The following is a 23,845-nucleotide window of genomic DNA, read 5'->3' on the forward strand; positions in this document are numbered from 1 at the left end:
AAGACGTGTTGGAATCTCATTCTTGTACGAGAACGTACAAAAATGGAAGTGAGCCGCACAGATGGCATCCACCTCGAATAAGTCACATATGATGGATGCCATCTGTGCAAACGTACGAGAATAAGATTTCATTTCTTAAGATGAAGAATGATTGTGCATTACTTACACGATCGTGTGAGTTTATTAATTTTTTATGTGTGAAAAAATAAGCTTTTTTTTTTTTTAATCAAAAGAAGAAAATTTCATTCAACTAAAAACAGAACAATGGAAAGAATTTCATTTAGGAGAAGGTACACTGGAAGAAAGTAAGAGGAGGGGGGAAATCCACCAAAAAAGAAACAAAGATGAAACTCTACTACATAGTTTGTGACATATTGAGGCGAGAGACATACAATGAAAAGAGGTTAAAGGTTGGGCATGTCGGTGTTGTGTCCTGTCTGAGTCTATCTTTCTCCACCCAAATTAAAATAACTTTTCTATCTTCTCCATTTCACCCTTTTCATTGGGCACAACTGTTAGGTTCAGGAAAACTAAGCGTATCCAACCCTCTTTCTATTTTCAATTAAGCATTAGTAACTCAATTTAATATAATAGATGATTGATTCAAGCTTGCTATCATTGCCTAGCAATCAAATATTAGAATCAAGGGGGACTGTTCTCTGCCGGGGAGCATAGGGGCCACATGCGTGTGACAACCAATGGAAATGTGCACACTGACATCTTAGGAGGCGGGCGAGCAATCATTTCACCGCCCAATGCGTCTGGGCGTGGCCTCCCCGCCCTCCCCACCACATTTTCCAAGAAGAATCATCTCGGATCCCTTTAGTTGTATAGTAGCTGCAGCGAAGCCTATGTCTACATATAACTGCTCCTCTTTGCTTAGTTGTTAGGTCATCGTTTGTTCGTTTTTCCCCCAACTCGTTAGGGGTTAAAATGTCATTTCTCAACTTTCAATTGTGAGAACCACTCTAAATTAAAAACCCCCAACACAGTAACCAGAGTGTCATTCGGTGGCAAAGCATGCTAACTTGGCCAGATCATGGATCGGGTCAACAAATTGAGAACCGAATCCTATGGTATAACATTTTAAAAACGCTTTAAGGGTTACTCCTAAGGTAGAGATTCCATATGGATGGGTAGGATTAAGGATGATGACGTATGACATACCCCACCAGCTGAGGTACACTTATCGACATATCATTGAACCACGTGGACGGACAACAGCGAATGATAAGGGAAAACGCAGCCTTGGGTAGGAAGTAAAAGGGATGGAATGGTCAAACCCAGAAGTACAGACCACATGGGAGAGTGAAGAGGGGTGGATTGGGGAATTTAAAATTGAGGGAAGGGAACAAGGAAGGTCAGATTGGTCATTAAGAGGATGGCGTGCATTAGCGGCATAAAGCTCCTTTAAACCTCTGGCCCCCTCTGCAATATAGTTCCCTACTCTCACTACAAGCATACAGATACAGTAATCACAATTCACACCCTGCACCCTCTGTCTCTGTATGCTTTGTTTTTGCAAATCTCAAAAGGAGAGAGAGAGAGAGAGAGAGAGAGAGAGAGAGATTATTACAGAGAAAAAAGGAAAGAGGAGATCTCCAGATTTTACTCCAAGAGATCTTTGGGGATCAGAGTGATTTAAAGCAAAGGCGGCTAGAGGGAGATAGACTTCTGGGCACACGATATTTTTCATTTATAATCCATCGTCATCATCATCAGCCTTTGGCTCTGGGAATAGTGGTTTCGATGAAAACCGCTTTGATCCTGAGTGGGTTTATTTTTTTGTGAGGGATGGTCAGGCAGTTTTGTGAGTGTCAGCGAATTAAAAGGAGCAGCAGGGAACGGCGCTTAGAGACGTAACATAAGAGTGGTGTTGTTGGGTTCCGGGGATTGGGGTAGTGTGTTTGGGTTGACTGGTGGTGGTGGTGGTGGTGGTTCGCGGAAGCTGTGCCGGGTATGAAAGTTGTTCTTACAGTGTTTGGGAGCGGTTTTTGAGGCGGTATTGAAGTAGGTTTATTGGGTTTTTGGTGTTTTATTTTCTACGTATTGGGGAGATGAAGTTTATGAAGTTAGGATCAAAGCCGGATGCATTTCAAGCTGATGGCAACTGTATCAGGTAAGACTTACATTTAAATTTCTAACCTCTCCGTGTTTGAACTCTGTTTCATCTCTTTTCATAAAAAAAAATTAAAAAAACTCTGTTTCGTTTCTTTATGGCTCAAAGCTTGTTCATTTCCTCCTCCATCATTGTTTCTATTTACTGGTTGCATTCTTTGCCTTGTTTCTGTGTATTGGATGTAGTCGGTTTGTTTTCTTAGTTTCTAGTGTTTTCCCCATCACCTATTCACCCTCAAGTTGCCTGAAATGCCGGTAATTACTGGTTACATGTGCTGATCATGCACTGCATTTTAAAAATAATCTTTTAAAAGGGTTGAGTGGTGGTGGTGGTTCGCGGAAGCTCTGCCGGGTATGAAAGTTGTTCTTACAGTGTTTGGGAGCGGTTTTTGAGGCGGTATTGAAGTAGGTTTATTGGGTTTTTGGAGTTTTATTTTCTACGTATTGGGGAGATGAAGTTTATGAAGTTAGGATCAAAGCCGGATGCATTTCAAGCTGATGGCGACTGTATCAGGTAAGACTTACATTTAAATTTCTAACCTCTCCGTGTTTGAACTCTGTTTCATCTCTTTTCATAAAACAAACTCTGTTTCGTCTCTTTATGGCTCAAAGCTTGTTCATTTCCTCCTCCATCATTGTTTCTATTTACTGGCTGCATTCTTTGCCTTGTTTCTGTGTATTGGATGTAGTAGGTTTGTTTTCTTAGTTTCTAGTGTTTTCCCCATCACCTATTCACCCTCAAGTTGCCTGAAATGCCGGTAATTACTGGTTACATGTGCTGATCATGCACTGCATTTTAAAAATAATCTTTTAAAGATGGTGGTTACATAAGAAAATATTTTCCTTTATTTTTAATTTTTTTTAATGAGATCATGAGGTTCTGTGTTTCCAAATTTACTGTTATTGGGCAAAAAAAATTAAGAGTTAGGCTTTTGTATTTACAACCTTAAGAGTTTGGATGAAGAAGAAGAGAAGTATTTGCTTGGGTTTGCTTGGGTGAAATTCGATGGTGAATAACTGTTTGATGCTAGAAGGCATTTTAGTAACTGTAAGTTCTAGATCTGAGGCTTAGATCCGATCAAGTGGTGGTCCATGAACTGAACTGTCCTGAACTTCTGATTGGTGAGATAGTGGACCTAGATATTGTGATTTGGGAGAGAAATGTCTGTTGCAGTCACAAAATACCAAACATTTGGTATGCTATGCCATTTCATTATTAAGAACATGCACACGTGAAGCATATTCTTCAGAGGGAAGGGAAGGGGCTGGCTTTCAGTTGGTGCACTCACCTGTAAGATCTCTTCTGGCTGAACTCGACCCAATTTGAATAACAAAATCTATAATTTAACTTCTACTTCATCAAAAATTGTTTTGGACTCCCTATCAGAACAGTGCCAAAATTGCTTCAGAAAACAGAGAGCTTCAATGGGTTGTCAGTCGATTATGTTGTTCATTGGGTCCAGAGATACTTAGTTCAGATCCGCTAGAGCAGACATATTTCTATATATATTGGGGTATTTTGGTCGTTTGATAGGATCTCTGAGGTTATTTTTGTAATTAAACAAGTCAGGGTCTGTCTGTCGATACATTTTGTCCTTTGTAAGGTATGTTGAGAGATGATGTGCTGCATTGGTTCCCAATGCCAAATAGTGTGTGACGTGAAATGATTTTAAGATGTAGTGATCAATTGTAATTGTACTCTTGATACACAGGAGACTGTATTCTCAGTGCATATTTTAATTCAACACCATTGAAATAGAGAACCTTAAACAATAGTTATAGTTTCATTGTCAATGGAGGAGTCTGATGTCACATAGTAGCCAGAGCAAGATTTATCAGGAACAAAGTTAACAATGACAACAAAAGTCATATGCTGCCTTGACTGTGTACTGTTGTTCAATTGCAAATATTACTACATGTCTGTTGGATGCTGTTGATTTTATTAAAGCCCAACTCTTGTTGGTCAAATCGAAGTTGTTTAAAATCCTAGTATGACTGAGGATCTACATTTCCTAGTCTTACGTTGTCTTTCAGGCTCCTAAATTAAGATTCCAGGTTGAGAATGTGGATGGGGATTTTAAATTGTTCAAAGAGGTTAGAAGTTGAGACAAGTAACATGTCATTTTATTGATGATTAGTCTATCATCAATCTACTATGATCCATAATCTAATTTATTTTAAAGGGGGTAAAACATTCTGAAATTTCTTGGCTCCATAATTGATTATTTTGTCTTTTAGTAATTGTTGCATTGTGACTACAGTGTTCTATTGCATACAGTAGTGATAAATCTCCTTTATGGGCTACCTGAAAAGGAGGGAGGAGGTTAAACTTCTTTATGATAATTTTACCAGATGAACCATTTCATAGTTAAGGTCTAGCAAGGACATCTATAATGAATTACTGGCAGCAGTATGTGTTACGAGTGGCTTGGAGGATAACAGAACTTGATGCCGCACATGCTTTGGAATAGGGCCAACAGTGCAACAGCGGAGAGGAGACAATTTGATGGTTATCAACACATGATTTAATGTGGAGAATGCTTCCAGGTTTTCAAGTCTGTGGAAGCAAAGGAATAGATGAGTCTGTGGATGAATTTGTTTGACCTTCTGGGTGGTGCATTTTGATTAAGAATTCCCTCTTCCTTCAGAAAAAAACAGGTTTTTAGGGATAGAGGAGAGTTGGCCTTTGTGCGTTTGCTGGTTCCTTTTTTGAGTTCTCATCACTGCATGTTTGGTTTATTATGTCATGTTTCCTTTCTCCTCAAGGATTTTCTAGGAAGGGTATTTATTTCTATGATTTGGGCTTCAATAGTTCATTTTGTTTTGGTATGTAGTGATGCTGAGATTATTGTTGAATGCATTGAACTGTCTGATTATTATACTTGAAGAAAAAAGATTCTTGCTTTAGTGGGGGGGGGGATAGTTTATGTAATTCTGAGAATTTCTTTCAACCTTTTTTAGCAGTTTGGGCGTTTTTCTTTATTTATGTTGAATATTTGTTTAATATATATTTTTATTTTATTACTTGCTGTTACACTGTTTCCATAATCTGCTAGATTATTGTCTCCATTTCACTTTCTTAGTGAAAAAGATTAAATCATGTGCTCCAAAGTAAGGGATTGATATATTATCAGCAATCCAAAATCATGCATTTATTCATTGAGACATTTACTTGGACATAATTTGTTATTGACCTGTCTCAGAAATTTTGCTTATTTTCAATTAGTTTCTGTTTTTTTTTTTTAATATCATAATTCATCCACTGATGCAGGTATGTAGCATCTGAGCTGGCTACTGATGTTGCCATAATTGTTGGGGAAGTGAAATTTTATCTGCACAAGGTAAGTTTTCTGCTTTCTGTTCTATATCGGGGTGAATTATATTCTGTGATATGAACTGTTAATTTTTTCTTACCATTAGAAGATGAACTGCCAACATGTGTAGAATCTTTAGTGGATTTGAATATTCATGGAGGATGAAATATTTATTAAATTTTCTGTGGACATTTACAACTTGATTGGTAACCAAGTTTTCAACACATTTTTTTTTGGGGGACCTCAATTGATTTACATCAGAAATCACTGGAAAAATATCATGCTCAATTAAAATGTTGAAGCAATGTTTGTTACAAAACGTAGGTCTGGATAAACATTAATGGCAGTTCATATGCAACATCATTGTTGCTGATTCTCAGTTGGTGACAATTATTCAGAATATAGGTCTAGATAAACAGTAACTGCAGTTTGTATGTAACGTCATTGTTGCTGTTTCTAAGTTGGTACCAACTTTTATTCTCTATCATGATGGAAGACAAAATTTACATAAGAGAAATTTTGCTGTTTCTCAACTTTTAACAACTTCAATTCTCTATCATGACAGAAGACAAAATTTACAAGGAGAAATATTAACTTCTTATCAACTGGAACAACTATTGGTTCACTTTGTATTGAGCTAGTTGATTGGTTTACTTCATGAAGTATTGCTGTAGTCCATCATTTTTCCCACTGTTTATGGATATCCAGAACCAACTCTCAAGCGTTGAGCGCTGTGTGCAGTTTCCTCTGTTGTCCAAAAGCAATCGTTTGCAAAAGCTTGTACTGAGAGCCAATGAGGAAAACACCAATGAAGTCTGCATGGTTGATTTTCCCGGTGGACCAAAGGCCTTCGAGATATGTGCCAAATTCTGCTATGGTATGACTGTCACCCTCAATGCTTACAATGTTGTTGCTGCTCGATGTGCAGCAGACTATCTTGAGATGACAGAGGATGCTGATCGTGGAAACCTAATTTTTAAAATTGAGGTTTTCCTAAATTCGAGTGTCTTCCGCAGTTGGAAAGATTCTATTATTGTCCTTCAGACTACCAAGTCTCTTCTACCATGGTCTGAGGATTTGAAGGTAGTTGGAAGATGCATAGATTCTATTGCTTCTAAAACCTCAGTTGATCCGTCAAATGTCACTTGGTCATACACCTATAACCGGAAGTTAGCAGTGGCAGATCAGATTTGTGAGAATGGGATAAGATTACAAAAGAAATTTCAATCTGTTCCCAAAGACTGGTGGGTCGAAGATATATGTGAATTGGATATTGATCTTTACAAGCGAGTGATGGTTGCTGTAAAGTCAAAGGGGAGAATGTCTGCTGATGTGATTGCTGAAGCACTCAAGGCATATGCTATCAGATGGCTGCCGGACTCGGTTGATGCTCTGGTTTCTTATGACTATGCCCTGAAGAGTAGGTCTTTGGTTGAAACCATCATCTGGTTATTGCCTTCTGACAAGGGTTCTGAATGTTTGTGTAGTTTCCTACTGAAGTTGTTGAAAGTTGCCATCCTGGTCGGAGCTGGTGATGCACAAAAGGAAGAGCTTTTGAAGAGAATCAGTTGGCAGTTGGATGAAGCTACTGTAAATGATCTACTGATTCCGGCACAGCCACCAGATACTACCATTTATGACGTGAAGCTGGTGCAGAACATTGTGAATCGGTTTGTAATGCAAGCCCGACGTACTCAGAATTTGGATTTTGTTGACAAACATGAGAAGGTTTCAGATGATTTTGTGTTAGGGAGAGGGTCCTGGCTGAATGTTGGCAAACTGATTGATGGGTATCTTGCTGAAATTGCCTCTGAACCAAATCTTCCTGTCTCTAGCTTCGTTGATCTCTCACAATTGATTCCAGAATCAGCTAGACCAATTCATGATGGATTATACAAGGCCATAGACATCTACCTGAAGGTAAGCATTTTTGCATGGTGCACTATTTTAATTTTCATTTACCTTGACCTTGTAAGGGGGAGGGGTGGTATGATTCAGATTGTATGTGCTAAAAGAGACAGGGGTAGGCCTAAAATGACTAGGAGAAGTGGGGAGGAAAGGCATGCATTGCTTAGGACTAGTAAAAAGTATGGCTTTGAATAGAGTTGATTGGAGAAAGAAGATCCATGAATGGATCTATTGCATTTCCAATAGATCCATTCATGCATACAGTGTAGTGTTGGTTCATACATCTTTCAAAAACACAGCATTTTTTTGGTTTCTTCCTTCCACATGCAGTCTAAATTTCAAAAATATCAGATAGGTTGACCATGGTTACCAACAATCATAGTGAAGATAGGTTGACCATGGAGGCCAACAATCATGGTGAAGTGTACTCAAAGAGATAATTTAATTGAGTATATTTTGTTCATGAGGCATCATCCAATGTGACATTGAGTGATGGGCTTAGGTGTCGATTTGAATGTATGGATGTCCTAATCAAATGAAGCCAAATCATGGGGATTGAACTCCTCTCCAGGGAGCCCAGCATGCCCAGGGAGCATCCAGCCATTGGGCTGTGCTGCACACATCCCTAGGCATGCGCCGAGACGTGTGCAGCACGGCCCAACTCTTGGATGCCCCCTGGGCACACACTGAGCACTGGCCTCCCTGGAGAAGAGCCGGATCCAAATCATGGAGGCATGAATGTACAGTGCGAGAACTTATGTTCTTTGCAGATCCTGCTGCTTGTCTCTTTCTTTCTTCTTATTCTTTGACTTGGACTTTTCTCTCCATCATACGAGCATCATTCTTCCTAAAATATTTTCTATGATATATTTGATGAAGAGGTTTTGTATCAGTTTCTGAAAGCTGATAGACCTCAAGTAATTAGAACAAAGCTCTATGTGAGTGATGATGATTGAAAATCTGACCTCTTTTTCTTGTGTTTAGGAGCACCCTAATTTGATGAAAATCGAGAAGAAGAAGATTTGTGGACTAATGGATGTTAAAAAGTTGTCAATGGATGGATGCATGCATGCAGCACAAAATGAATGTCTCCCACTTCGTGTGGTGGTCCAGGTCCTCTTCTTTGAGCAGGTCAGGGCAGCTGCTGGGGGCCTTAATGCCCCACAAAATGTTTCTCGTGCTAGTTCACGTTCTACTACAAACACTGAAGAATGGGAGAAGACAGCGCCAGAGGACTGCAAATCACTCGAGAAACAGATGAGCCAAATGAAGATCTGTGACAATGAGTGCCAGAAAAATAGGGAGAAGAAAGACAAAGGCAGCAAAAACAAAGGTGGAGGTGTGTTGCTTCCATCACGATCAAGAAGATTCTTTGACAAGTTGTGGGTTGGGGTTACAGGGCTTGGTGAGAACAGGAGCTCTGAGACATCAGGGAGTTCTCAGAGCCCAACTTCACTGAATCCTGGGGAGACCAGATCATCTGGTTCCTCCTCAAGACACAGAAGGCATTCTGTATCTTGAAGGATTTTATGATGTATATGTCCTGGCGCAGTTTAGAAGATTGTACTATCAAATCAAAGTGTAAAAAGTGGTAGTATTTTGCCGAGGCTGATGTATGTCATCTATTCCTGCTATAGTAATCCAAAAGAGGGTTTCGACACTGAAAGATGTAGTTAGTTTCTTGGAGCCTTCCCTGGGATAGTCTGCCTGTTTGTGTAACATTGTCTTCCACATAGTGCATTGATTCAATAGGAATTTTTCCCCTTCTTTCCCAATTAGAACTGTTCTTAGTTGAGGTAAGGTCATGAGCCAAAATCCATTTGGAAAAATTATTATCAGTGGAAACCCCTCCCTCCCTCGTCCTGCAATGAGTGTAGTTCTTTGTAGTATCAATATGGAACTGGCTGATGCCCTCAAGGACATTTGAAGCTGGCACGATCATGCTGTTCTGGGCTGTAGTTCTGGCTATTGAGCTTTGGCTTCTTCCATCCTTCCAAGTCCCAACTAATAAATCAGACCATGTTTCATCTAATGCTTGTATGGCTGCATGGAGGTGGTGTTACAGGTAATTCAAAACTATTGAAAGCAATCTGAATAATGAATTTTCTGTGCAGCATCAACATAGGTAATGAGTGTTAGAAACCAAATCAACGAATCACAAGTGATTGCATGATCAGTTGATACGGACACTGTAACTGCCTCAGAGTTTTGAGGAAATTTTGGTTTGCCTGAAGGTTGTCACGGTGGACGGAGGAGCTAGGACTTCTTATATTTGTTCCCATATATTGAAGTCAAACATAAAATTAGTTTCACTTGCGCAACATTCCATTTGAGCTTGAGAGTGATTTGCAGTTGCTTCAAGGAAACAATTTTGGGCTTATTAGTTTAAACTTACATTGTTGTATGTACATTGTACAGTACAATATCCTTAAACATTTGAGCTTATTAGAGGCCATTCTTTCCAAGTATAAACGCAAAGCTGAGCTTGGAGAACCAGTCATTATTTGAACTTGTGCCTGATCAGCTAAGTGATTGAGAATAGCTATAAATAGTTCAAAATGAGATCTAACTGAGCAGACTGGTCAGATGCATGTGGCATATGTGAATTCTTTGTGTACTGAGTTTGGAGGTTTTTAAAATGATGGAGCAGCCTAAAAAGTAAAATTTAATGCATATAATCTCTTAAGATCACTTTTCAAATACAATGGTCGATTCGACCGCGGATGTCTAGTAGAAAATATACCACCATCACAGACCTATGGTGGTCGAACAAACCGGCGCCATAGAGCACTTTTCTTATAGTGACCTCTGTTCACTCTCTCTACTAGTCACCCTCTCCATCTCTCCCATGTCTCTCTCTCTCCCTCCCTTGCTATTAGTAGGTGTTGCAGTAGATCAGCCGGATACGAGAAGCAGAGAACTATGAATATTTTTTGAAAAGAGTGTGCCAAACGTAACATTTATGAAACGTGAGATATAACAAACATAATATTTTTGAAACGAGGTATTTTTCAAATGTGAGGTACCTCAAACATAATATTTATGAAACAAGGGAAACTTTAAAACATAGTTTTTCCTGTGCCCTAGAAGAGGTGTTCTCTAAAGCTCAATGGGCTTTCGGCGAGTTCTGGTCCCTGTCTAGGCCTCAACAGCAGAGCGAAGTGGAGCAACAAGGTGTCCCAGCACTCTCCAGGCAGATCATTTGGAGCCCCCCTGCGACTGGTCTGATCAAGATCAATTGCGACGCTGCACTGCCTTTAGACTCTGTCGCTGGAGGCCTCGGTGTGGTTATGAGGAACCATTTGGGCCATCTCACCAGGGCCACTTCGATCCCAGCCTCCTTCTCTGACGCTCTCCTCGGCGAGTTTTGGGCTGTGCGATCAGGTTTGCTGTGTGCCAAAGACCGGGATTTGTCCCACATTATTGTGGAATCCGACAGCTCTATCGTTGTGGAGGCCCTAAATCATAGGCTGGTGTCACCTCCAGTATGTGCATTTGGCTTTATTCAGGACATTCAATGCATTGTCAGGCATTTCTCAATTTGTAATTTTGTTCACATTCCTAGGGAAGCAAATATAGTTGCCCACACCCTAGTCCTGAAAGCCCTGTCACTGACAAGTACGATAGATTTGGCCACATTCCACCCCCTGGTTTCTAGACTTTTGTAAAGAAGCCTTGAGGTCTACTTGCCCTCTTTTTCAATAAACTATTACTTAACCAAAAAACAAAAATGGGAGGTACTTTAAACGTAATTTCTCTAAATATTAGGTACCCATGTGTAATTTACACTGACATTTATTTTTTTGATTTAAAAAACAACAAAGGAAATATTGAGAAATATGAAATGTCATTATTTTTTTTTTAGGATTATGATTTGCTATTGAAACAAATGGAGCTTAAAATACGTACTACTATGCCTATATATGAAGGGATTTTCTTGTTCACACCTCTTAAGATGTCATAATTTGTAACTTTATTCTTTGTTTGCCCTTTTAGTATAACATGTTTTGTCATTTCACATGTATAATCAAAAGTGCAAGACAATAACAATTTTTGATAATGTTATAATGATAAATTATTTTTAAAAATTTTTTTATATCTTGACCTAAAGAACTTCTGAGAACAAGACAAAGGGCAGTTATCAAAAGCAAAAGGTATCAATTCTAAATAAACTTATAGAGGTGTATAAATTCCCGAAGAGTTAAATAGGTTCCTAGATACCCACTGCGAGAACATCTTCCAAAGGCTGCTTGTTTGCCATGTGGTAGCTAAGTTGGTGTTCATTTTTTTTGAACATACTATCCACATCATCACTCAATCATTTCTTTCAGCCTCTCTGTGAAAGCAGGGGTAAGGCTGCGTACCTTATGACCCTCCCCAGACCCTGCAATGGCGGGAGCCTTGTGCACTAGGTACGCATCTTTTAGACCAAAATCTAACTTCTCCATATCCTGCTATATTATGCACCATCAAACCCCAATCCGACCTTAATTAGGTTTTTAGATTGTGAAGCCCAATTCAATAAAATTCAAGCCAACAATGGAAAGTTTCTCAGATTACAATAAGGAAATAAGCTTCTATTCTAGCAAACCTTAGATATGCTCAAAGAGCAGAAGAGAAACGTTCAAATGTATGTGTGTAAGCTGACATAGTACTATAGTACTGTTTGGTTACTTTGGTAACACCTAATAGATACACCCTTAAGTACCTACCTAATATACTGGTCCCCATGTAATGTAGACTTGATTAGCTCCAACTGAAAGAGCTGTTAATGTTAAAACACATGTAAATTAAGTTAATTAACATCAATTAATTTTCACAAGAAGCATGTATCTTGTAGCACCAAGAGAAGGCAAAACCCATGCTATACATGAGAAGCTGACAAATTAAAGATATTAACCATAATAGTAATAGGGAAAACGAGAGATAACTCTATGATCATAATTATTTATGGAATTAAGATTAATACATTTCAAATATATCATGAATTAACAAGAAATATTTATATGTTTCTATCAAGGAAAAGCAACTAATTAGGAGTAAACGAGTTAGAAATGGAAGAATAAAAGCGCATAAATATGTAGGCTAATCACTCACCAGTTCCAGCAGAAATACTCCATTAGAATGAAACAGTGCATGCAATAATTCAAGCATTTATAAATATTTGTAGAATTCACTGATCAGATCAGTCTTTATTAGCAACATCAACATCCCCCATCTACTCCAATGCAATTCAGAGAAGAAGATGAACCAACTTGTGGAGTTGTGGGTGGGAGAGGATGAAGAGGAGAAAGACAAGAAGGCCTTATGAAGCTTAGATTGAGTAGAGAGTTAAAGAGGTATACTTAGTTCCTATTCAATAAAAGATCAAAAGAGAGAGAGAGAGAGAGAGAGAGAGAGAGAGAGAGAGTGAAAGTGATGCAATACAACATGACCACTTGTTGCGTAGCCATTGGTGGTGGGCGATCCACGTCCCGTAGGAACTGGTTCTGATGTAGGGCTACCCTTAACCCAAAAGTACTTAGGATCAAGAGAAAGGCCGGAAAACTCTTCTGATGCACTTCTCAGGATTTGAACATTTGACCTAACTGTCTGCTACCATGTTCACTACAATTTCATCTAAAAACTCGAACTATTAAAGAAGGGCAACATCAATGTATACATCAACATAGAGGCTCCTGCCACAACATGGTCTGATGAGGGTCATAATGTACACAACCTAATGCCGAGGCCTGCCCTTTGGTTGGGGGCTTCATCAAAAGACTCAAAACCACCCTCTAGGTTAGAATACGCTAGCAGTTAAGCACTGTACTAATCCTTAATCTCAAGTCACTTTAACTCTACTAATACAACTACATATTCCCACTACTTATCTTTTTTCTTATTTATTTATTTATTTATTGGTGATTATTGAATGGAGTCACTTAAGACATAAAGCCTTCCCATACATGGAACTATGGAAGACCCCAGGGAAGAAAATGGAGTTTTCTAATGTATATATATATGGAAAAGGGACGCAAACTGGTATTGTGTGTAGGGGCATGTACCTGTGCCTAGACACAGTCTGGCACAAAAAGACTGCTGTACCCCTAAACCTTTCCACCTTTTCAGGGGGTGTAGTAGTCTTTTCGCACCGGGCTCTGTCTGGGCACATGTACACCCACACACAACACTGGTTAGCGTTCTTTCTCTCCCCCCCCCCCCCCCCCCACACACACACATATATATAAAAATATATTGATCATCTTTTTAAGGGTTCACAAAGGGGAAACTCTTTATGTTTTTGGATCACAGCCATACATATATAGCCCAAGGAATATCTCTCAAATAATTCTTTTCCAAGTCTCTAGCTTCCTTTTTTATGCAGTCTTACCCTAATAAGATATCGATGGTTCCTGGGCCACTAGTATTGGATTGGAGTACAACCAAATTTGACCAGACCTAATCAATTGCTTCCATCCCCTCTTTACTTTAGATTTTAGAAGAAGAAGGCAACAATTATGAATCAGTGAATTAAGTTAGATATATTATTATTCCCAAACAAAGTGGCTTACGTACTCACAACTCATCAGTTGAAATGTGGTCCATGGATTTCCATCACATTCATGGTCCCCCTCCTCCTCGTGCTTAACTCATTATATCCTCCTTTCTTTATCTTTTCATTTTCACTCTTTTTCTTTCTTTTTTTTTTTAAAGCCAAAATGAGAGCCGATAAAGACAAAAAGAATGGTGTTTGCTAATCAAACCAAGCTCCTTTTGCACATAGAATTAAATCATTTCCAAACCACATTAATCTTTGATTGTCATATTATTCTTTCTCTCTCTCTCTCTCTCTCTCTCTCTCTGTGTCTCTCTCTCTCTCTCTATATATATATAGGATGCTGTTCTCTGTGCCGCAGCGTAGTCTACGCCCAGGCACATGGGGGTGGGCACAATGATCACCCTGCCCCCTGCATAGGTTGCCCATGTGCTTGGGCGTAGGCTGCGCCGCAGCACAGAGAACATTCTATATATATATATACAGGAAAAAAAATCTCTACTTGGTGGTGTTTCGTACACCGTCTCACAAGGCATCCATGAGATGACGCCTCTATCCCTTGGATAGATACTCAGACATGCTCACCCATTGGCCCAGACGCTTGTGTAGAGACCATGCAACCAAGTAGAGATCTTTTGCCTATATATATATATATATATATTCCTCCCAGGGTCCAAATATGAAGAATGGAAAAAAGACATAGTAGTGAAACCCCAAACTGTGACACATGGAAGTCAAAATTTTGAATTATTGATGTCTCTCTCTTTTAACATGGTATCTTAATTTCCTAATTAAGAGATTGGAAGATGTTAATCATCAGATAATTAATATTGCAACTTTTGAAAATTAAGCTGGTAATTGAGTGGTAGCTCACATGACCATGCTCCATTCTCCTTAGTGGCCAACACGTGTAGTGTGTATTTTTTTTCCCATATGACATGTTAAGATATATAGAGTAGAAAAATTAGTGAATCCACTAAGAGGGAGAAGAATTAGTTATATTGGTATTAGTGCTTATCATGTGCTCCTTTTGGTGATGGCTCAAGCAATTTGCCTTCCCATGATAAAGAAAAAGTATTAATAGAAAATAGAAAGGGCATCCAATAAGAGAGGTATACATTAATAGTTTACGATATGTATAGAGGTGTTTAGTATGTAATTGTATTTAGTAGGCCCTCTTACAAATAATAATATTCATTGTAGAAAGATTTCTTTCATTTATTATGAGAGATTTGTTTGGTTAGTAATTGTTATTAAATTGAGAAAAAAAAAATAAAAAAATTGTGGTTCCTCTTAGTATTGTTATTTATAAGAGATTGTTAGTTGTTAAATTATAAAATATTGATCAAAAGAGAACCTATTATGTTACCTTTCTTTGAATTATTTTTCATGTAATTCTAATCTTCCTTTTCACATGCTAGCTTTATTAAAAAAAAATATGTTTGAAACATCACTACTAATATTAAAAGTAATAATATACTTTCTTCACTAGATTTCTTATTCAACAACTGAAGTATTGATAGTATCCATACATTACTATGTATGAGATCTTTCACCAAAAATAAAATAGTATATTAATTTATTAAAAAAAAAGTGGTTGAGAAAACATTTAGCTTCAAGTTACTATTACTAGTTTAGGATTTAGGGTATAGTGTTACTACTACTAGTTTCTAGGGTTTAGATTGAATTTAGCAGATTCTGACTAAATCGGAATTAGTTGAGATTTTAGCCAATTAACAATTTATTTCTTCTTTTATTCCCTTGAAAGTAGTTACAATTTTCTTGTACCTACTTTCACTTCCTCATGACCCTTGTTTTACAAAAATACATTTCTACTGAAAAATTCATTACTGTCCTTTCATCTCTTCCAGTCGCACACTCTCTCCCACCGCCATTTTCGTTCGTCAATCCACACACACCCCCTCTCTCCTTATAACCCACAAGCGCCCACCCTCCTTACTGTCGTTGCAAGAACAAACCTAGCCCTCACCATCCCCATATGCATGACACCCTAGCCTGGACCACCCCCTCCTTGCTTCTTCTTTTTTCCCAAAATCCTTGTTCATCTCCTCCTTGGATCTCCTCTGTGAATCATTGCACACATCTCCACAAGGAGGATAAGCCCTCAAAAATGGTGATGAACTCTGACACTGTAGAAGTAGAGTGGGTTAGATATTGTTCTAGCACAAACGACCTTGTATCCACAAGATAGGGTATAAGGATGAAAATGTCAATTTTCAATAGATTTCTAGGTGAACCTTAAAGAAAACTTATATAATAGGTCAAATACAATTCAAAATTCAAAAAATGCACCAAAATTCAAATTTCAAAACTTCGGCAAGTTTTTTGATTTGATATATGATTCAACCCATCTTGCTTAATACCTCCCACCACTCCGGGTGGATTTTTGCTGGTTCAACCGGCTCAAATACTCATTTGATATTTCCTCTACATCAAACTCCATAGGGCTTAATCCTCCTTTCGATGTTGTAGGTACTGGTTGTACTCCATGTCTTGAAGTGTTTGAACTGCAACAAGCTTGCTGCAATGAAAATAAATAAAAAAAAAGGGCGTAAATAGAGCGAGAGAGAGAAATGAAGAGGCAGAAAAGTTAAAATACAGAGTGGAGGAGGGGAATGGGAATGGAAGTGGAGATTTTAGAAATTTTGGATAGGACTTTTAGCGATGAATTTTTAAACTACCGCAATATGCTTACTTAAACCATGTTTATAGTGGTGGGTACATATACCGTCGATATATATTATTTTTAATGGCGGTAAAATTATACCACCACTAAATGTAAATATCAAGCACTTATTTTTCACTAAAATACTATGTTTACTTCAAGTAGTATTTTATTTTTTATTAAATTTATTGTTACATTTAGCGGCAATTTTTAAAATAATATGTGATTTTGTTTTTTGTGAAAAGTTTCATACATGGTCATGTATGAATACAGTCAACACTTCAACTTTAGGGTTACTCTTATTTGATTCATGTGCATCTGTCTAATGCTGATTCGTATATAACAAATTTATGAAAATTAGTCTCTTTAATTTCTTATACTATCAAAAGTTGACAGGGGGAGAGAAGACAAATTCTCAACATGCAATTTATTAGCGGAGGGGGAGTTTCAGGGTGGGGGGAGCAAGGGTGGGGGAGAGAGGTCAAGGAGGGTTAGGGGCATTGGAGGTGGAGGCACTGGGGGTGAGGCGGGGGCCAGTGGCCAATGGTGGTGAGGGTGGGAGTACGGTGAGAAGTAGCGGGGGCTGCAGGAGGTGGTGGGGTATTTTTTAATAAACTAATTACTTTTAGTGGCGATAAAAAAATAACCGGCGCTAAATGTAATTAAGTTTTTAATAAATAAGTTTAAATAGTAATAAAATAATTTGGCACAAAATCAAGATCTTTAATAAATCTAATAAGAAAATAAGTAATTTAGCCGCAAAAAATAAAACCTTTTATGATTTAATAATAAAATAATTTTTTTAGTGGCAACATTTATCATTGCTTATGGTTAACTTTTTCGGGGACGGTAAAATTATCGTCACTAAATTTACAAATACAGGTGGAACCATAAATAGCAATGGAATTTAATAGTTACAGTTCAATTCATGGTAAATTTTCGAGAAAGAGAAAAACCATCATTAAAAAAAATAACAATGGTTTTATGCCCTTTAGTTAATGTCACTAATACCAAATTTTATTGTAGTGTTTACAGAAACAAATAAAAATCTCAATACAAAAGATTGATCTTAATTATATATTAATGGACAATTATGACTATTTCATCTTTATAGAGCATTTCTCTACAAATCCATTTATTTTCATTTTGAATTCTTCTTTTCAATGTTTGTTTGTAGGAAGAAAATATGATGTAAAATATTATTTTAAGATCTTTCAATCATTGTTTGCTATTTATGTTAGATATCAAAGGCATTTAAAATAAATAAATAAAATGCAATTAAAACCAAATTTGAATTATGCTACACTTCATATGATTGTGAGCACTATATATTGACGGATTCCAATATGTATAGAGATATTAAACTTATATGATCCATCCAAGGCGACAAAGGGTACCCAAGATAAAATTACACGTGAAATTTGTCAAGACAAAGAATGATTTTATGGTCAAATTTAATATGAAATTTGTCAAGACAAATCTGAAAAAATGTGATCCCCCATTAAAAGTTTATAAATCTAAAAATAAGAAATAGAAATTTAATTTTATAATAAAACTATGATTATTAAAAAAAATATAAAATTTGTTTCTGATAATTTTACATCAAAACATAGTCAGAATCTGTCCTTTCAACTTTGTAATTAAAAAAAAAAAAGCAAATTATTATTAACACAAAGTTCTTTTATTTTTTCAAATATCACGAAACAAATATTCTACCACGTGAACAGATCATACGTCCATTCCAATTGTTGGATGGAGAGAACATAGTTTAGATTACCTACATGTCAAATTTCAGAGTCTAGTTCAATCAAGTATCCCCTTTTTGTATTGACATGCATCTTATGTATGTCCATACATTTATATCAATATTCTAGATCGACATTACTATGCATTCTCCCAACTTTGAATGGGAAGAACAATTTATATTAAAAAAGGGTTTTTTTCATCGTCACTATGCCTAGTAAAGTATAACGTTTCACTATTTGTCACTTGGCAATACATGAGTTAGTTCATGTGATAGAAGATCAAGCAAATATTAATTTCATTGTCACAATTTCAGTTTAACAGATCGTAGCTAATATTACAAAAGATATCATTTTGTATTTCATATTCATCTCCATTTGATGGCATTTTAGTAATTTTATTAAAATTTTGAATCAGAGTTTGAACAACTTTCTTTGTTTTCTTTGAACTAGTCAATGAGATGCATGTGGGGTCCGTCATTGAGACGGACTAACCCATGTAGCGCCTAGTGACAAATAGTGAAGTATTATATGTCACAAAGATTAGTGACACCTAAAAAAGACATAAAATGAATGATTAAGATTAGATTTGATTTTTCGGAAACATTACTGCCCCTTTGTTACATAGATAACTACAAATAAAAAAAAAGTCAAAAATCTCGGGGGTCAAAGAAAATCACTGGTGAGGATGGACGAGAAGTAATCCAGTTGGGGACCCCACAAGTCTCATCATCATCTTCCACAGTCGTTGATAATTTCTTCATACACCACAAGTCCTCAGCCCAAGAAAACCTCCTCCAATGTGGGACCGCCTGTCTCACTGGGTCCATACTTCCTACCTCAGCCACCAGGGCCCCACATCCAGCATCATCACTGGCCATATTATGTGCAAATGCACAAAGACTCTTCATAAGCCGCGAAGCACCCTTTCCTCCCTCCATATGCAACCCATACAAGTTATAAACCCCAAACGGTCGAAACACATCTGGTATGGATGGTATCCTCAGCCATGGCATCCAAGCGTCTAATATTCGACTCCCAATGCACAAGGCGTACTTTAGCACCGATACTCCTTTCACCTGAAATTTGAAAACTTCTTTGCTGTTCCATACGCTCAAGATAGCAAAGCATGGTGGAAGGTGGCCTGATCTTGGGTCCCACTTGTGAAGAGTTCCCTTGGGTAAGGCCATGAATGTGCCCAAGTTGAGTTTGTTGTAGAGAATTACATCTATGTCCTTAGAGAAGAACTCCGAGTTGGCGAAGACTCGCCGGTAGATTGACTCGGTTAGTTGCGGCGCGAGTTGAACAATTGTGATTCCTGAGCCTATGTGCTTGTAGTGTGCGTGCACCGGCTGGACCAGAATCGTAGGGGTGCGGAACTTTACATAGGCGCATTTTAACGTGAAGAGGTTGATGGATGCCTCGTTGGTGCACTCTGTGGCCATGTATGCGTATTCCGCACCTTCTTCCTTGCCCCACTCCTCCAGCTTCTCCACTAGTCTTGTCCCAATGCCTAAACGCCTGAGAGGTAAAATAAAATTTTTGTCAGAGGAATTCGGCGCATTTTAACATATAAGCATTGTTTGTTAACGTGCGCACCTATCTCTTTATTATATATTTATTTATTTTTCCTTTTTGGATTTTGATTATCCCCTTCACTTTGCCTTTTTCTTGTTCTCTTTAGTCTTTAGGGAATCCAATCGTCTTTTTGATAATTATATACTAATTAAACAATTAAGTTTCCCTGTACCCAAATGGGATGGTTCACCCATCATCCTAGGCTTCACACGAGGATCTGGCTCTCTTCTAGTCATGGTGGAAATTGGAAGATCGAACCCAGCCAAAGTAAGGGGGTTTGGTCATTTCAAGGAAGCCGCCTATGAAATGATCCAAACACCCCTCTTTTGGTTGGGTTGGATCTTCCAGCTCCCGCTACAAAAGAGTTGAATTATTCATGTGAACCCTTCCCAGGGTTATAGTATGTTCCAAAATACCCTCCTGATATCTTTCCCTTCCAGAGGAACCCATTTCAGGAGCTAACTAAACCGTTTTTAAGCAAATTGGTAAGAGAACCCCCCCCCCCCCCCCTTTCCCAAAGAAAGCTTGAGTACTTTTCATGCATGATTCAAGCAAGGTGGGAATTGTATCCGTCAAGACAAGAACAGCTAGGGAATAATAATAATAAATTATGAGATAGATTGAAAGACAAAAGAGATGAGCTCACCTGTGTGTGGGTAATACACGCAGTCCAAGAATGTAAGCAACCATAGCATAGATAGGGAAGCTGTTGCTGCTGCTGCTCATTGGCTTCTTCTTCCCTCTCGTCACTGTCTTTATACATCCTCTTATCACTCCAACTATCTCTTTTTCTTCTCCATACTCTGCAACCTGCATCAATTATAGATTAATTAGAGAAACTACTTCGAACGAATTAAAGAACATGAAAGCCCATCAAGTGTTTGTTATAATTACCAGCATGAGAGAGGAGGGAGAGTGACGGATTCGGCAAGTTGGGTCGCCCATGAGATCAGTACAGAGAGAGGGCTTCCCTGCTTGCAGCCCAAGCTCACATCTCTTCTCCATCTCTTCCACAGCTTGTCTGTCTCTCTCCTTGTCATACTCTCTCACTCTTAACTCTTCCATCTTTAGAAATTGCTCTGCAATTTTTATAGACTGCTTCGTCATTCTCTCTTTGTAGAGAGAGAGAGAGATATTATGAACTATAAAAAGTTAAAAATCTTTCCAAGTCTCACTGAGACAACTCACTCCTTCGAATTCTGATCTCTAAATCCTTCGTCTCGTTATTTATACTAACATGCCAACGTGGCAACTTTACAGTTATTGGGTTCTTCTTCTTCTTAGCCCATGTCCATCACGTACTCACCACAATCAAATTTAGGTTCCCAACTCCGAGGCCCAAGAAGATGACGTCGACACGTGCACCAAAGGGTCTCTGGACAGAATAATGCCCCTTCACCTATATTTTCTATGAAATTTCTTTCAAGACTTTATATTTAATTTATATTTTTATCAAAGGTTTCTTGTAATTTCTTTTTCTGATTCTCTTATAAGTCATAAAGCATCTTCTTTCTTAATCTTAAAAAAAAAAAAAAAAAAAAACTCAAATTAATTTTTAATGACATAGTTTTATTATAAAAAGAATTCCCACGATGCCAGTGCGTAGGTTTCATCTAACACCATCTCACATTCCATGCCATGTATCCCACACGTTTTCTCTCTCCACATAATTAAATACCTTCTACATATGACTATTTTCATCGTGAGAAATCTATCCTATTTTATTTTTTTTTTTATTTTTAAATTTACATCTTAAGAGATGATCTATTAGTGGGAAACTACACTCTGACATCGTAGGAAACCTCTACTCATTTATTTTTATTTACCTTTAAATTTACATCCTAATTATATATTGATGATTATTAGTGGAAAACTATAACTCTGTCATCATGGAAAACCTCTCCTCGTTTTTTTATTTAACCTATATTTAGTTTTAACGTTCATGTGGATACCATGAATCATATGACACACATTCTTTAATTTAGAACATGTACAATTAAATTGATCAATCCATAAACCATAAATCAAATATCATACCTTGTTGAATTAACGATGGCTATGTATACATTAGAATGAAAAATATAAATATTAAAGAGATACTATAAGATTAATAATTATTTAATATAGTTAATCATCTTAATACACAGTTAAAAAAACAGATTTACTTTTGAAAATATATCATTAAGGATAAATTGGCTATTTAAAATAGAGAAAAATAAAAATAAAAACATGTTTGAATTGGAAATTTTTAGTAAATAGAAGTTAAATTTGAAAGACTCACATAAATCTTCTCTCTTTGACTTGTGAACTCGGGTGGGGTCCTTTTGGTGATAGATACTTATCTCTCTTACGGTCGTGACGTTTGTGAAGATTAGTTGGTCGGGAGGGAGGTTCCCAGTTCGTCTCTGCTCCTCTTAAGTTTTTTTTTTTTGGGAGTGAAAGTTCCTTTTAAGTTGTAAGTGTTATTTAGAAAGAGGCGTGACCGTTAGATTCTTGGAGTATCTAAATTCTAAATGTGGCCCCATGATGTCACTATGCACATGCGCAGCATTTTGGACTTTCTGCTACGGCTACAAGGGAACTGACACGTGCTGGACGGGTGGAACATCTTGGGAAATGCTTTCTGACGTGTCTGTACGTCGTTCGTCTTTCTTTGACCGTTGACAACGAATCAACGATAGACGAAAACGCTAAGTAACGCTATTGGAATCTGAAAGGTCAAATCTAACCCCCTTATGTGACGCATTGTTTCTTCAGCTTTGACGTATAATAGACAATTTCATATTCTTTTTTTTTTGGTAATCGACAATTTCATTGCTTTCATTTAAACAAATAAAAAATAATTTAAATTAAGAGTGTATATAACCTTAACTTTTTTGTCTTTTTCATAAGGTTTTTTTTTTTTTTTTTAATGATAATAGTGTCACTTTATATGTATATTTGAAAAATTTGCATAATAATGACACAATTTGATAATGACATATTGATATATATAGGAATAAAATTTGCAATGGGGAGAGTGTATCTCTCACGTCCAGACACAAAGGGAGGCGAAATGATTGCCCTGCCTTCCATGAAAGGCGAAGATTCCCCTCCCCCATAATGATGTCAACATGCACACAAGGACCACACTCTCCCACAGAGAACACCAACCTATATAATAAGATTATTTTAAGAGAAAAGAGGAAAGGTGATAAATCATCTTCATCTAATTATTTTAAATACATATCTTACACTAGCTTGATTTATGGCAAATATGATTTCGATCGTACCTCCTTAAATTTACATTTTTTAAATTTTTTTTTTTTGGATTTACTTCATTTTTTTAACCACAAGGATACTTACATTGTGCATTCCCATATATGGAGTATTAATCTACATATAATTGAATAAGTAAACAATTAAAATGTTTATTAAAAAGTTTTATGTTGCCATGCAATGGAGGTTGATTGGCTTGAAACTATCACATGGTGATTGTGTGGCATGGGACTCTAGGAGTTCCTACATTGCCACCTAAGCTGCCATTTAAAGTATATTTCTTTTGTTTCCTTGACGATTGATAATAAGATTAATATTACTTATCCAAAAAAAACTTATAAGTGCATTTCTAATTTGGGAGGGGGGGCGGGGGTAGCATAGCCCATATAATTATGTAAATTGTTTACTTTACAGGTGAGTCAAGTAGTGATGGTCTCGCTATATAATTAGGGGTCATGCTCTCACTCACACAGAAAGGTGGTGGAAATAAATGACAATAATTTTGGGTTATCTTTGATATGGTTTCTCACAAATCATTTAATTTCTAGCTCAAAACTTGTTCTAGCTTTACATGTAAAGTGTTTGGTATCATTCTTGATCACTTACTTCTCTTTCCAAGAATTGGAAATTCTAAAATAAGCTTTTAACTTATTTTCAAAATTTCTCATATTTCTTTTTTGAGATTTTGCTCAAAGTTTAAGCA

General features: G+C 37.3%; 2 protein-coding genes across 3 annotated transcripts; one reads left to right on the top strand and one right to left on the bottom strand.

Moving 5' to 3' along the window:
- Positions 1–1,476: 1,476 nt before the first annotated feature.
- Positions 1,477–9,118, top strand: LOC122656034 (BTB/POZ domain-containing protein NPY1-like). Of its 2 annotated transcripts, none has more exons than XM_043850460.1 (4): positions 1,477–2,119; positions 5,390–5,459; positions 6,174–7,352; positions 8,325–9,118. In XM_043850460.1, exons 1-4 carry the CDS (start codon positions 2,058–2,060, stop codon positions 8,859–8,861), a joined length of 1,848 nt encoding a protein of 615 aa, XP_043706395.1. In that variant the 5' UTR covers positions 1,477–2,057; the 3' UTR covers positions 8,862–9,118. The 2 variants fall into 2 exon arrangements, with proteins under 2 accessions (XP_043706395.1, XP_043706396.1); XM_043850461.1 differs by lacking the exon at positions 1,477–2,119 and adding an exon at positions 2,450–2,632.
- Positions 9,119–18,945: 9,827 nt separating this feature from the next.
- LOC122656592 (probable N-acetyltransferase HLS1) lies at positions 18,946–20,991 on the bottom strand. The gene is made up of 3 exons (XM_043851184.1): positions 20,779–20,991; positions 20,531–20,694; positions 18,946–19,827 (listed from the first exon to the last, which is right to left on the bottom strand). Exons 1-3 carry the CDS (start codon positions 20,989–20,991, stop codon positions 18,957–18,959), a joined length of 1,248 nt encoding a protein of 415 aa, XP_043707119.1. The 3' UTR covers positions 18,946–18,956.
- Between the last annotated feature and the right edge of the window lie 2,854 nt (positions 20,992–23,845).

The sequence above is a fragment of the Telopea speciosissima genome, chromosome 3 (genome assembly GCF_018873765.1).
Source record: "Telopea speciosissima isolate NSW1024214 ecotype Mountain lineage chromosome 3, Tspe_v1, whole genome shotgun sequence".
NCBI classification, from domain to species: Eukaryota; Viridiplantae; Streptophyta; class Magnoliopsida; order Proteales; family Proteaceae; genus Telopea; species Telopea speciosissima.

Excerpts from the sequence above, each read along its gene's own strand:
- LOC122656592 (XM_043851184.1), bottom strand. The coding sequence starts at position 20,991 with ATGACGAAGCAGTCTATAAAAATTGCAGAGCAATTTCTAAAGATGGAA. Across the intron at positions 20,695-20,778 it reads CTCCCTCCTCTCTCATGCTG|GTTGCAGAGTATGGAGAAGA; the intron begins GTAATTATAACA and ends TAATTGATGCAG. Across the intron at positions 19,828-20,530 it reads CGTGTATTACCCACACACAG|GCGTTTAGGCATTGGGACAA; the intron begins GTGAGCTCATCT and ends TTTACCTCTCAG.
- LOC122656034 (XM_043850460.1), top strand. The coding sequence starts at position 2,058 with ATGAAGTTTATGAAGTTAGGATCAAAGCCGGATGCATTTCAAGCTGAT. Across the intron at positions 2,120-5,389 it reads GCTGATGGCAACTGTATCAG|GTATGTAGCATCTGAGCTGG; the intron begins GTAAGACTTACA and ends CCACTGATGCAG. Across the intron at positions 5,460-6,173 it reads TGAAATTTTATCTGCACAAG|TTTCCTCTGTTGTCCAAAAG; the intron begins GTAAGTTTTCTG and ends CGCTGTGTGCAG.